Source organism: Ceratotherium simum, chromosome 26 (assembly GCF_057802395.1).
Source record: "Ceratotherium simum simum isolate JZ-2026a chromosome 26, ASM5780239v1, whole genome shotgun sequence".
In the NCBI taxonomy this organism is placed as follows: Eukaryota; Metazoa; Chordata; class Mammalia; order Perissodactyla; family Rhinocerotidae; genus Ceratotherium; species Ceratotherium simum.
In genome coordinates, this window is record NC_141925.1 from 18,329,439 (window position 1) to 18,344,454 (window position 15,016).

The 15,016-nt window shown below is 44.1% G+C and overlaps 1 protein-coding gene across 1 annotated transcript in view; it reads left to right on the forward strand.

The window, feature by feature from the left end:
• The window catches only part of DNAH3 (dynein axonemal heavy chain 3), a 171,886-nt gene extending 158,699 nt beyond the window's left edge, over window positions 1-13,187 (forward strand). The window contains exons 57-63 of the mRNA XM_087417087.1: window positions 964-1,080; window positions 4,515-4,669; window positions 5,519-5,686; window positions 7,295-7,437; window positions 9,807-10,011; window positions 10,711-10,848; window positions 12,783-13,187. Of these exons, the coding sequence (XP_087273213.1) occupies window positions 964-1,080; window positions 4,515-4,669; window positions 5,519-5,686; window positions 7,295-7,437; window positions 9,807-10,011; window positions 10,711-10,848; window positions 12,783-13,136 (1,280 nt within the window). The 3' untranslated portion in view covers window positions 13,137-13,187. The remainder of the gene's footprint in view (window positions 1-963; window positions 1,081-4,514; window positions 4,670-5,518; window positions 5,687-7,294; window positions 7,438-9,806; window positions 10,012-10,710; window positions 10,849-12,782) is intronic.
• Window positions 13,188-15,016: the final 1,829 nt, after the last annotated feature.

Below are 15,016 nucleotides of genomic sequence, written 5' to 3' on the forward strand. Positions count from 1 at the left end.
GATTTTAAAGTTGGATTACATTTCTCTCACCCATGGGCTGCCTCTGATTCTGTTCAATAGCCTTGAAATGACCCATCTCAGGCTATTCTCAGCCATTCGTTAGAGTTAGATAAGGAGGCAAATTGTCCTCTTGGTGATGCTTTCTGAACATCCTCTTTCTTTTCTTCTACCTGCACAGAGCTCCTGACCCTTCCACTGAGGGGTGCAGGGACGAGACAGCCAAGGGGGACCCTCTCTCTGCATTTCACACACCACATTCGCCCACCTATGCCAGACCTCCAGAAATCCATGTAACAGTTTGGCTTGCAACCAATTTCCCAGTTGTGTTTTGTTTGCCAGAACACAAATTTTGTTATTTTGTTATATTTTTAATTTGAATGTGAATGTTTAGGAGGAAATTGAGCATCTCCAGTGAGCACAGGTCCCACTATACCCTGCTGTCTTACATCAGGCCTGGTTCACACATTTGTGTCACTTGTCCAGCCCCACTGGGCATTTATCATTATACACTTGAAAATACAAGCGGTAGTTTCTTTAAGGCTGGCAGTCCAGTTCTCCCACGAGTGCGAGGAGGGAAATTCTCAAAGCTGACAGTTCTGTTGCCCCATCACAGATACTGCTCTCTAGCTTTGCTTTAGTGTTATTTTTGGAGGTCTGCGCATTACCACAGTATTCCAGCCAGGGTGAATAATTCTCATTCCACCAATCTGGGATGTTAACATCTTCCTTAACAAATGGGGAGATCTTTAAGGAAATTGATTTTAGAATAGATGCTTTCTCAGGCAGAGTGGCTCCCATGTTGGCAGTAAATGTCAAGGCTAATAATTGGCCTGGCGCTTGATATTCATGGGGCTGAATGAGGCTCTTGATCCATAGTGATGCTTAACTCCACTGATTCAATATCTGAGTGGAAATTGAGAGCTCTCGGCACTAAAGCCTCTAATTCTTCTCTGCCTCATGCAGGTTGGAATATTCCCTACGAATTCAATGAATCTGACCTGAGGATTAGTATGCGGCAGATCCAGATGTTTCTGAATGACTACAAGGAGGTGCCGTTTGATGCTCTGACCTACCTAACAGGTATTTATGGGAGGAGGCTTTGCAGGCGTGAACCTCTAGTATCATGCTCCACCCTCCTGTTCCTCTGCTCCCGTCTCTATTCATTTATTTACTCCTTCATTCATTCTTTCAACAAACATTGAGCTCTTATTAATGCTGGTTACCATGCTGGATATTGTTAAAAAAAAAAACAAAAAAACAAACAAAATTAAGATACAATCCCTACACTCAAGTGGTTCATAGGAAGAAAAATATTTTTTAAAAAAGACAATACGGTGATAAGTTTAACAAGAGAAACATTTATAAAGTAGAAAGGCAGCACGATGACTGTATCTCAGGGATGGGGTGGGGGATGATTATGGAAAACCTCCTGAAGTCATAAACAATGGGTTTTAAGGGACCAGTAGGAGTTTTACAAGGGGAGAAAAAAAGGGGGTAGGCAGTGGGAGGGGAGGAGAGCATTCCCGGCAGAGGTACCCTGAGGTGAAAGCAGCACTTGCTGTTTTGTATTAAAGCAATCCAATCAGCAACCTTTTGTTAGTCACCTAATATATACTAGTACATATTATGGAAGAATGTAAATGTATAAAACTTGGTCACTGCCCTCAAGGAGCGTACCATGTAATCCCAGAGACAGGAGATAAAAAATAAATGGGCTATTGAATGGAATGCCATGGCCAAAGGTCAAAATGCAGCTCAATAGAAAAACCCAGGCATCTTCAAGATCACACACAAGTTCCTTCCTCAGCTCCATATATTAAGGAGTTTGTCTGGATCCTTTCCCCAGTCATGCAGCAGGTCCTTTATATACACAATCAGTGCATTGAGTCTTCACAGCCATCGTATGAGTTCCATGTTAGTGACCCCATTTTACAGCCAAGAATGAGGCTTTAGAGCAGTGGTTCTCAACTGGTGATTTTGCCCCCCAGGGGACATTTGGCAGTGCCTAGAGACTTTTCGTTGTCACAACTAAAGGGAGATGCTACTGGGTCAAGGCCATGGATGCTGCTAAACAGCCTATAATGCACAGGACAGTCCCACACCACAGAACTATCCAGTCCAACATGTTAACAGTACCCAAGTTGAGAAAGCCTGCTTTAGAGTGATCAAGTTCAGCTGTAGAAGGTCACACAGACCTTAACTTAGCACAGTGTCCCCTAACACAAAACCCCAAGTGACATTCACAACATAAGTTCAGTGGATGTTAGTTTGTTGAAAGAACTTCTCCAAAAGGAGCGAGCCATATTCCCATCATTCCAGGCCACACAAAAGCACATCCCTGGGCCCCTCTTTAGACCAACCACAGAATGGGTACATAATTGCCCTGGGACATGGTCTTCTTACTGGACTGCCTGCAGCTCATAAATTAACCTGCCCCAACTATGCCAGCCAGCTTGAGGATAGTCACTTTCCAACTATACCAGTCAGGATAGACCAGTTAAGCGGAGGTAATAAACAATCCCCAAACAATAAACAAACCTCAAGAGTATAAGACATCAAAGGTCTATTTCTTGCCCACTGTACATTTCCAGTGTGAATCAGCAGGGGTCTCTGCTCATTGTAATTATCTATCAGGGGCACAGTTGGCAACGACTCCACCAACTTTTGAGGCCACCATCTCAACATATACTTGTATGGTCACTGGCCCAGGGATAGTACTGAAGGGCTTATGCCACGAATTAAATGCACAAGAACTTGTCACCTGGCCCCACCCCACTGCAAGGCGCCCGAGGAAGTGTAACCTTCCTATGTGCCTGGAAGGAAAGAAGAACCAGATATTGGTGATCATTAGAACTCTCTACTAACACTAACCAAGAGACAGGTCTCCTTTGGAGAGCGGTTATCAAATTAGATAGGCAAAGTCAGTATGTTCTTAATCCTGTACCTCCAGCCCTATGGCAGGGACAGCAAGAATTTAGAAGAGATATAAGGCACATCCTGGCCCCTATTGGAATTTGTGTTCTTGCCTCAAAGAGTGGACATACAAGTAGCTATAAAGAAATGTACTTTCCTTCATAAAACTAAAACCCAGAGCCTGCAAGGGTATCCCCTGAAGGAAAGTTTGCTGATGAGAGAGTGGTGGCAGGACCTTGCACCCTGACCCTGTACCTAAGATTTACCTTCACTTGGGGTTCCTCTTGGGTGCCTTCTAGCACTGTCATGCTGACTTCAGTGGGGGAAACCACTCTCCCTTTAGTATTGAAGTTCTAGTGGTATATAAATCTCTTTATAGCTGGGACAAGCTGTAATGTTCAAACTCAACTTTGCTAAAGGCCTGAGAAGTCAACAGAGAGAGCTTCAGAAATCTAGATGGTCTAGCTTAAGGTAAAACAGCTTCTGTAGGGCTCAAATTACTCAATAGGTATGAGATTCCCCTTAGTTCCTTAATTCTCCCTTAACAAGACACCCCGATCTTCCTCCTAGATGTTTAGACCCCTTCAAGACCAAGAAAAGCTGATGTCTCCCACCCCCAACTGGGGTCACACTTCCTGCTTCTTGTCTATGGACCTGCCACTTCCTAGAATGGTTGGAATTAGAAATGAGCCTAGCTATCAGGAGAACCCTTGCGTGCATGCATACACACACACACGCACACACACTCACATAGATGTGTCTCCTCCTTGCAGACTAGTGTGTTGTTCTCAACTACAAAATGCCAGGTGGCACCCACGTACTTTGGAATCTGGACCCGCTAGAAAATGTGTCATGGGGTTGGTCAAATGGATTTGATGTCCCATCCAAAGAATTACCTAATTCTTTTTATAGAACTGAGTCTCAGTGACTGACGTCAACGATGGGGGTAGGAGTGCGGGGAGTCATATCCCAAAGCAGTACATATAGGACAATCTCAATTTTCTCAAATGTATGTATTTGTAGTAGCTATAATTAATTGAGTGCTTTCTATGTGCTAAGCTTTATGCTAAATGCTTTATAAGCATTATGAGCCACAGCCTTGTAAGATGGGTACTGCAGTTGTCTCTACTTCTTGACAGATGAGAAACTGCTATTAAATAGCAGGAATTAGAACCTAGAGATGGGCTGGAAAGTGGCAGGGCTGGAATTGGAACCCAGGTCTGTCTCATGTCAAAGTTCTTCCCCTGATCCACATTTCTGTAATGCCTTTCACATATATGTGTATACACACACACACACGCACGCAAATGTCTAGAACATGCCTAAATGTTAATAGTTACCTTTGGTGGAACTATTGGTGATTATATTGCTTTTCTTTCGGTTTATTTCTATTTTCTAATTTCTAATATGGTGAACATGTATTATTTATGTAGCAACCACAATACTAAAAGGGCCTGGTCCCATCCCAAGCTGAGCATAGTTTCAGCAACCCTGTGTCTCAGTAGAGCTCCTTGGCTGGAAGAATCCTCTGTTTTAGGTTAATGACCAAGTTCATTATGACCTTCCCTGGGCTCAACTTCTTCCTCTGCTGCTTGTCCCAGGGGAATGTAATTACGGAGGCAGAGTGACTGATGACAAAGACAGGCGTCTCCTGCTGTCCCTTCTGTCCACATTCTACTGTAGGGAAATCGAGCAGGACCATTACTGTCTTGCTCCTGGAGACACTTACTACATCCCTCCCCATGGCTCCTATCAGGTGAGGAGAGGGGGAGGGAAAGGTCCCTCTGTCCACCCGAGGAGCTCAGCAGCTTCCACGTGGCTAGGGGCTGCAGTGTAGCTAAGGAGGGCCCAGGGGTAGCCTTCAGCTTCCTGACTTGGGCCATAAGCTATCACCAATATTCCAAAAAGCCTACAAGAGCGACATTATTACTGTATAATGAACACTGGGTATTTGGTAGACAAGGTCTTTCAAAATATGGGGTTTATCTATGGGGGAAAGAGGGAAGTTAAGGTGAAGCCTTGGTAGTGAACGGGCTGGAATTTGCTACTTGGAAACAAAGGTTCAGTAGGTGGCAGAAGAGGAGGGACCAAAAAACTGGATGGGAGAATGAGAAAGTGAAGAAGAAAACAAGAAATCTGGAGGAAAGATGAAAAGAGGCTTACTTTTGTTGAGCACCTGTTCTATGCCAAGGCATTATTCCTTTATAACCTCACTTATCTTCCCATTTGCAGATAAGGAAAACAGGGTTTCAGGTGACTAGCTCAAGGTTACACAGTTAGTTTGCAATGGAGCTAGGATCCAAACCCAGTTCTGTCTGGATCCAAACCCAGTTCTGTCTGACTTGAAAGCCAGGACTACTGGGGTAGCAGGGAGGAAGCCAGGGGCTGGAGGGGAGATGCTCAGCCCATCTGCCTTCATACTTATTCCCCAGAAAACTGTATGAGAAGGAGTTTGGGATGTGTTTACCCAGTGTAGGGGTTGGGGGTGCTGGCCTGTACTACAGAAATAGTGTGATTCCTGCTTGGGTCTGGTCCGCCAAGCCCTGAGTGATCTGCGGCACCCCAGGGAACCTGCGTTTGTGTCAGCTCAAGATTTCCTTTACAGTCCTATATCGAGTATCTCAGGAACCTCCCCATCACCGCCCACCCAGAAGTGTTTGGCCTCCATGAGAATGCTGACATCACCAAGGACAACCAGGAAACCAACCAGCTGTTTCAAGGGGTGCTGCTGACCCTCCCTAGACAGTCGAGAGGGAGTGGCAAGTCCCCTCAGGTAACTGGGCTTGAATTCAGTTTCCCAGGCAGTTTTCCATTTAGTGGGCACGCAGGATTGTGAGTGATGACCAAGAAGACAGAAAAGTGGAGGCCTGGCAGACCCCTGAGGGAGGGCATGGATGCTCTGGTCTTACTGCTGAGAGTCCTTGACTACTGAGCTGGAAGAGAGCAGTGTCTCCAGAACGTCAGCTATTCCTGTATAACCTTCATGATTTGTTGCTATGCCCACATATCATCTATACTCCGTTTATATAATATTTAAAAACTAACTACATTTTGCTTAAAATCATTTATTTAAAAATCTGCACATTAGTACCATAAATGGAAACCCAGTATCATTTCCATAAAGTCAAGACAGCCACAAAAAGAAAATGAAAGCGAAACGGTTACTAGGTTCTTCCCAGATGATGTTGCCGAGGACTTGCTAGCTTCTTGTGAAAAGGGGGAAGATCAGCAAATGTTACAGAGTGTTTAATTAGCACTGACTGACCTGAGACTTTCTCCTTGAGAGGAATGAAAAGAGAAAGGCAGCTGAAATTTGAAAAGAGAGTGACCTTCTCACCATGTGATTCAACATTATTTGCTTCATGTCCTGGAAACACCTGGAATCACTCTGGGTGCCTCTTGTGGTCAGTCCACGCTTTGTGAAGCACTGACCCAGTCCACCCTCCTCAATCTACAGAGGAAGGCAAAAGGAATCCTGCAGAGGAAGTGACCCGCTTCAAGGCAGTCATAAACTCAGAGGCAGAGCCAGACCCAGACTCCATCTCCTGACTCCACCACACCCTGTTCTCTCCCATCCTTCCTTTCTCCACCTTCTGAGCTACCCCATGTTTGACCTCTCTCAGCTATGGACTTTGCATATTTGGTTTCTTGATTTAGTTCTTAGTGCCATAAGTGCTAATGGTGTGAAGATAAAGCAGCCTGCTTGGTGTGTCTCAATTTAGGGGTGGAAATTCCCCTCACAGAGGGAAGAGGGAAAAAAGTATATGTTCCAGCCCCCCAGAGCCACAGGATAGCAGAGCTGTCCCCGTCTCCCACACCCAGGTCCTACTACTCCTTGTTCCTCTAGGCCTGTTCCCTCCCTACTTGGCTAAGCGCACTGCCTTGGGCTGTTCTTGCTCAATGCTGAGGAATGGCCTGCTGCCTTCCCAGGTGTCCATGTAGCTGGCACTGAGCAAGACTCCCATGTGCACCAGGAGCTGGTCCTAGGGGGTCGGCTGTGAGAGCCTTGGGAGATTCTTTCCCAGGGGCAACCTTGAAGACAGGAGGAGTTTTGCAGGGTTCAGCGCTGCCCTCAGGCTACCTGGCTGAGCAGGAATTCCCTGCCTGGCCCTCGGGCCCTTGTTCCAGGTGTAAGAACAGCACTCTCATTGCTCAGCTATTTACTTTCTGGGCCAAGGGATGATGTCCTTCCCAAGGCTGGTGGGGGGATGGGAGTCCTCCTTCTCCCCAAGGCAAAATTGGCTTCTGTAGGAGAGTTCCCAGGAAGGTCCAACAGACTGTGTTGAAAAAGAAAGATGCTCACTGCTTCAAGTTTACCCAGACAAAGCCACAACCCACAGGCCTTGTTTCTCATTCACCTCTCTCCTGCTTGTTCTTTAAGGAAGTGGTTGAGGATCTGGCCCAGGACATACTCTCCAAGCTTCCCAACGACTTTGACTTGGAAGTGGTCATGAAGTTGTACCCTGTGGTCTATGAGGAATCCATGAATACTGTCCTAAGGCAGGAGCTCATCAGATTCAACAGGTGGGCTGATCGTCTTACTTGGATCCTGGAAGTTGGAGTGTGAGGGGTTGGATCTAATGGGCAGTAACTGAGATGGATGCTTAATAAGGGGTTGTTACACTCCTCTGCCCTACCCATAGGGAGGGCTATAAATAGGGCCATCCCAGCACGTGTTGGCCCAGGGTTAAATCATTCCTTCTATTCATTCTTTACCATTCATTCACATGACATCTGTCAAGTCAGGTAACAACCAATAAACCAATACCAAGCACAGGCTAACAGTAAAAGTAATCATTAGAGCCACTTTTATTGAGCCCTTCCTTGGTGCCAGATATGGCTTGAAGCACTGTACATATGTTTGCATTCAAACCACACAATAGCCTTTTGAAATATGCACAGTTAGTAATCCCTCTACTACCATTTTACAGATGAGGAAACAGACCCAGAAGGAGTAAGTAACTCTCGCAAGGTCACACAGTCATTCAGTGGCAGAACTGAGTTTGAACCCAGGCTGTCTGATTCCAGGGCCCATGCACTTAGCCAATACATGAAATCAGGGTAAACATAGAAAGGGGTGGAGAGAAGTTAATCCCATTGCTTCTACCACAGAGGTAGACAAGAGCTGTTATGGGCTGGCCATGGGACTAAGGGTCTGTGGCCTTCTATTCTAGTCTCTCTTCACTTCTCCTCCAGTTACTACAGCACAGAGCCCAGTGGGATCACCTTGATTTCACTTCTAAATAGTCAAAATTGAAAGAGTTCCCAAAGGCCATTTAAGCCAGATAAGGAAACTCATCACTTCTGCCTCTAAGTCCAAGGCTCTTGCTGCTCCGGATTCTCCATGTCTCTATTTTGCCTCATTGGTCATTGCTCAGTTTTAGAGCCAGCCCTGACTCTGAAGGACTAGGGAACTGGAAGAATGTCATCTAAGAATTTCTTGCCTTCCTCAGTCTTAGGGTTACTCTCTAGAGTTGATAGGCAGTTGGCCATCTGGGGGACCAGGCAAAGTATGGGGTTTGAGCCTAAGATGTGGCACTCACTGCTGTGAGTCAGATACCTGGGCATGATGGGATATAGTTCTTGTTCATCCAGTCACCAGACCTAATGGCATCTCTACTCTGTTACTCATTCTCCCCTAAGGTCACTGGAGCTCTTCCTGGGTCATTGCAGGGGACTTCACTAGCTTTACTGGCCATTGTAGTACAAGAGAACAGGGTAACAGCGATCTTATTTTTCAAAGGTGGTCAGGATTAATCATCTTTGGCAATACTCTAACATTCCTTCCCACTACCTTTTTTTTTGTCTGTTCACCCAGTGGTATGAGAAGTCCAAAATGATTAGGTGACGGTTCTGCTTCTAGTTCAGGGGAAACATTATTTTGTCTTCTGGGGCAAATGTTCCTTCATTGGGTGCTGAAAGTGTTGAAACTAGCAGAGCTCATAGTTGCAAGAAAAGAAAGAAAACTTTTGCAAGTAGGTCTCTAGGTGTGATAGTTAGAGGTCTGTGGTATCATCCCTCAGATGGTAGCTTTGCCCCTTGACTCCTCAGCAATGTTTGAACCTTAAATTCCTCTTACTATGAATGTTTACTGGTTACACATCCAGGAATCTCTTTCTTGCGTTTGATCAGTCTTGTGTCCATTTGGCTGGGATTCCATAAGTCTTTGGAGATGACAGGCTCTCTCTGGTGGCAGATTCTGTGGCACTCTGAGGTGAATTCCATCTGAGCTTGGCTAGGCCTCATAACAGAGGCTAGAAAGAGGCAGGCAATCTTGGCATCTCCCAGGGTGTCCTTCAGCTGCCTTTTCTCAGGTATGCACTTTATCGTAGTGTATAAAAAGAACAACTTTGGCAATCTGGATCAAAAACCTAAAAACTGCATTACCCTTTGACCCAGAAATTATACTTTTAATAAGAAAATTATTATAAATTTCCACAAAGATTGATATGGATGGATGTTCCTAGCAATGTTGTTTACAGTGACAACAATCTAGAAATAATACGTATCAGCAATAAAGGAATAGTTAAATAAAACAGAACACCTTGCAGTCATTAAAAAGGACAATTTAGATCTCTACTGAATTGGAAGAATGTTCCCCATATGTTAAGAGAGAAAAACAGATTACAAAAAAATATATAGTATAATCTCATTAAAAAATAATTTGCATTTACATATAGAAAAATCTGAAAAGATATACATCAAAGTTATCTTTAGGCGGTGAGATAGAGTGATTTAATTTTTTCTCATCTCTGTAATTTTTCTACCATGAATGTATATTAATTGTCTGGGCTTTTAAAGGGGGAAAAGTAGAAGGAGACCTGGAGTCAGTGAACTTGGGTAGAAGGAGGCCACTGGAGAGCCAGGCTAAGCTGGCTTCTTTGTTCTTGCAGGCTGACCAAAGTGGTTCGCAGAAGCCTCATTGATCTTGGCCGAGCCATCAAAGGGCAGGTCCTGATGTCCTCAGAGCTGGAGGATGTCTTCAGTAGCATGCTTGTGGGTAAAGTGCCAGCCATGTGGATGGCCAAGTCCTACCCATCGCTGAAACCCCTGGGGGGCTACGTGGCTGACCTGTTGGCCCGTCTGGCCTTCTTCCAGGTACCTGGGAGTCAGGGTAACTGGGTACCTAGCATGCTTATTGAGATGGAGAGGGCATTCTGAAATGACAGATGAGAGGCAGAAGGAGTACAGCAGGCAGCCATGCAGCATCCCGGATAGAGTACCTACTGGAAACAGTCTTCCTGCACACTTTTCACAGTCCTTGAAAAGATTATAGCTTATGAAGGCAGGAGTAGGAACTAGAATAAATGTCACAAACTGGTGGCTTATGGGCCAGATTTGGCTAATAGATATGTTTGGTTTGGCTGCCTGGTAATTTTAAAATTTTTGAGCTAGCATGTAAACATTGGATTATTACACATAAAAATCCAGATCTTTCTCCTGCAAAAAAGGGGAGACTTGAAACAATGGGCCTGCATTCCTGCATGGCAATTGCTTGAGATGAGTGGCTGTTGCTCAGTTTAGACAAGGCACGTATTTTCCACCACTATAGTCTCCACCACTCTGTTGTATCCCTGATATCAGCTTGCACCTGCGCTTTTCTTAAAGTAGAAATATATTTCTTCATACCTTCATTTTAAAAGTTGGAGAATATAAGCTAAACCAAGAGGGCTGGCTGCCTGTTTTAAGAAAACTGAGAAAAAGCATATTTCTTAATGGGACTTATTTACATTACCTGCCTTTGAACTATCTTTGATGTGTTGTTGATTTTGAATTTTTATTTCTGTGGCTATCCAGGATTGGATTGACAATGGGCCTCCTGTCGTCTTTTGGATCTCTGGATTCTACTTCACACAGTCTTTTTTGACTGGTGTCTCTCAGAATTATGCCCGGAAATACACCATCCCCATTGACCACATTGGATTTGAGTTTGAGGTAGGGGTGCTTTGGGTTAGGCCAGCTCAAAAGGCCAGCCAGAGGAAGCAATGTTGTCCATTTCCTTATGAGTCCAAATATTTGGATGTGTTAAGGCTCAAATCTTCTGAGATGGTATAAATAAAATATTTAGCATGACTTAAAGTAGCTCCAAAAGTTATTCGTGACAGAATCAGAAGATTCTCAAGGCTTTATCTCTGTGTATATAAAAAGGAATCTTGGGCCGGCCCTGTGGAGTAACAGTGAAGTGCGCGCGCGCTCCGCTGCTGGCCACCCAGGTTCGGAACCCCAGGCGCGCACCGATGCACGCTTGTCAGGCCATGCTGTGGCGGCATCCCATATAAAGTAGAGGAAGATGGGCATGCATGTTAGCCCAGGGCCAGTCTTTCTCAGCAAAAAGAGAAAGATTGGCATGGATGTTAGCTCAGAGCTGATCTTCCTCAAAAAGAAAAAAAAAGGAATCTTACCAGAGGAAACTCTGCCACCATCATACCAAGAAAAATGAAAGCATCCTCCCATGCTGTCTATTCAACACGGTGGATTCTTCATTTGGAAGAATGTTAATGCTCTTGGGTAGTCCTTTGCTTGGAGTAAAGTCAAAGGAATGGCCAATAGTCCCTGTCCATATATGAAGAGAAAGGAGTAAGATAGACTGTTATAGAGCATTGTAGAATTTTAAATTCTATGAAAAGATCCTTTGAGATCATTTAGTCCAGAGGTCCCAAATTAGTTGCCCTAGGTCTTAATTTAGTTTATGAATGAACTTAACTTGATGGGCCTTTGAAAACAATGTTAAGGGGCCGGCCCCGTGGCTTGGTGGTTAAGTGCTCGCGCTCCGATGCTGGTGGCCCGGGTTCGGATCCCGGGCGTGCACCCAGGCACCACTTCTCCGTCCATCCTGAGGCCGAGTCCCACATACAGCAACTAGAAGGATGTGCAGCTATGACATACAACTATCTACTGGGGCTTTGGGGGGAAAAAATAAATAAATAAAAAATCTTTAAACAAAAAAAAAAAAGAAAAAAAAGAAAACAATGTTAAGCCAAAATTAATGCAATAAGAAAATAACTGGGATAAGCATTGGAGGAAAGGTAAAACCATCTTTTTTGATGTTGAAATGATCGTATACCTAGAAATCCCAAGAGACTCTAAAAATACCTATTAGAATTAATAAAAGAATTTGTAAGGTGACTGAACACTGGTTAAATATACAAAAATCAATAGCCTTTTACTATTCTAGCAATAAGTACTTAGAAGCAGAAATGAGAAAAACATTCCATTCACAGTAACAAAAAGATTAGAATGTGAATGATTTTAAATGGAGCTTGTGCTCTCTGGTTCACCATAATCCCCACCTACCACTCCCTATTCTCCTACACCTAGACCATTTTCTGCTCTTACCTGACGGAATTTGAGTTTACTACCTCTGAATCTAAACAGTGGTGTGCTGGAGCTGGCTCATACCAGCTCAACAGAGCCAGCTGGAGCTAGTTGTTAAACAGTTGATAGCCTGAAATTGACCATGGTGAGAGTCAATACACTATAGAAATTGACAAAAACTACAAATCAAGGCTTTATTTTTTTCCCCCCCAAGAACTGTTTTACCAACATGCATCTGAATCTAACCCCTCACTTTATAGTTTCAGGTTCAGAAAAGGGAAGGTTGTGCAAGGTCACTAAGCTAGTTAGAGTTAATGTGGCCTCCTGACTCCTACCTTAGTGCATTCTCTATGCCCACCATATATAAGGGCAGCATGGTGACTAGGCCCACGTATGGCAGGTAGGAATATTATCACAGAAGCCCCAGAAATGCCCTGGGAGATGCATCCTGGGAAAGGCAGACATTGCAGCCAGGTTGCACTTTTCCAATCTCTTAATGCTGCCCCATTTAGGAAAATGACAGGTAATGAAACTCCCAACTTCCTCTCTTCCAGGTAACCACACAAGAAACGGTCATGGAGAGTAACCCAGAAGATGGGGCCTACATAAAAGGACTCTTCTTAGAAGGTGCCCGTTGGGACAGGAAATCGATGCAAATTGGAGAGTCTCTCCCTAAAATCCTCTATGACCCATTGCCCATTATTTGGCTGAAACCTGGGGAAAGTGCGATGTTTCTGCATCAGAATATTTATGTGTGTCCAGTCTACAAAACAAGTGCCCGGAGAGGCATCCTCTCCACCACAGGCCACTCCACCAACTATGTCCTCTCCATTGAACTCCAAACAGACAGGCCCCAGAAGCACTGGATAAACCGAGGGGTAGCCTCACTATGCCAGCTGGATAACTGATGGTATCTGTCTCAACACAGAAAATAAAAGGCATTTCATTCTCGACTATAACCTAGGTTTCTTTTCTTGAGAGTTTCATGGTATGATGATGATGGTGATGATGATGACAGTTATATTAATAGAGCACCTGCTATGAGCCAGGTATTTCAGAGGATCCCTATAAAGTAGGTTATTATTATTATCTTCATTTTATATGTGCGAAAACCATGATACAGAGAAGGTAAGTAATCCCCAGATCAGATAGCTACTAAAATAGTAGAGCCAGGATTTGAACATAGGCCATGGGGGACTCTTCAATCTAGACCTTTAGCCATTTGGCTAAGCTCCCCTGCAGTTCTTTTTTTCCAGTTATTTTGCTATAACTGTCACTGAATTTTCATTGCTTCTTTCCCAGTCTGTCCACATGGGCTAACATCAGGGCCTCTCAGAGGTTGAAAGAGGTTTGGGCCACTTATATTTTTTAAGGCTCTTGATATATTTAAAATGCGCTTCTCACAACAATCTTATGAGGTAGGTACTATCATTATCTCCATTTTAGAGATCCATAAACAGAGGCTTAGAAAAGTAACTAGCCCAGAGTTCCACAGCTAGTCAGTGGTAGAACTGGGACCCAAAAGCTTTTCTACTGGCCTACACAGATGGGCTGAAATTGCAGGAAGAAAGGAGACATGAGAGAACCAACATGTGTTGCATGCATACTGTGGCCAGGGGTTGTGCCCAGGCCTTTAGATATCTTGCTTGTTCCTATGTGGTGGGTATGCTTGTCTCTCCCTCTGGAGGTTCAGGGAGATTAAGTAATTTACCTAAGATCACCCAGCTCTTTCACATTACACAGCCAGGTTTTGAGCTGAGGTCTGTCTGGCTCTAGAATCCATGCATTTTTCACTGCCACATGCTGCCTCCCTGCCAAGGCCTTGGCTATGTTGTGATGTAGAATCTTAGGAGACGTGTAGCTCCAACAACCATGTCCAAGAAATTTCTAGTTTATCACTTTTTCTCCCCAGGGCCAGCTGGAAGAGAATCATGGAGAGATAAAAATCAAATTCTTGATGTATTACTTCGCAACAAACTCTCATGTAGCTCTTTGGCTCTATGTATCTCCTTTCAGGGCATTCCATTGGTCAGTTCATAGTTGAGCAAAGACATAAGGCTGTTTGTTTGAGTGTCTTAATGTGTCTGGCCTGGCTTCTCTGCCTCTTCATCAGAAGAAATGTCCTGACTTGGTCTTTGATTTTTCCTGAACACAGGAAGCTTCTGAGAACCAAATAAACATATTCCAGAAACCTTGTTTCTTTGTGGGAACATGGAGCCAATCAAATTGTGATTGAGGACTCTGAATTCCAACATCAGCAAATCATCTAAGTGATCCTAGAGAATAAGTGTAAAAGGGAGTTCTCCAAATCTTGCCGGGGGCAATAAAGAGGTAGGAGGAGCCAATCTCCTTCAACTCAAAGTAGGTAGCTTAATAGCTATTTTTTCAAAAAACGCAACTTTTTCTAATGAGGGAAAGAAACTCAGAATGAATAGATAGCTGGAACTGCCGTATCATTCCGAATAAGATTGTTAGTCATGTGAGCTGGAAAGATGGTCAGGATCCCAAATCCCTGAATCTTGGACCGATTAGGTAAGTCACGTTGCAAACTGTAAGGCAGTGAGGGGGGCTGCTGAGAGAACAATTGATTTTTAATGTTATCTAACTCCAGCTTCAGCAACCAAAAGCTGAGGGAGGCAGAGACTGACTGTTTCATTCCTCAGGGGTCAAGGGACAGAATGTTTCCGTATGATGGATTAAATTTTTGTAATTTAAAAAATTTCCTCCACTTTGAAAAGAAAGATTGCCCTAAATTTAAGGTCATTTTCTATTGGGGCCAATGTGGTAA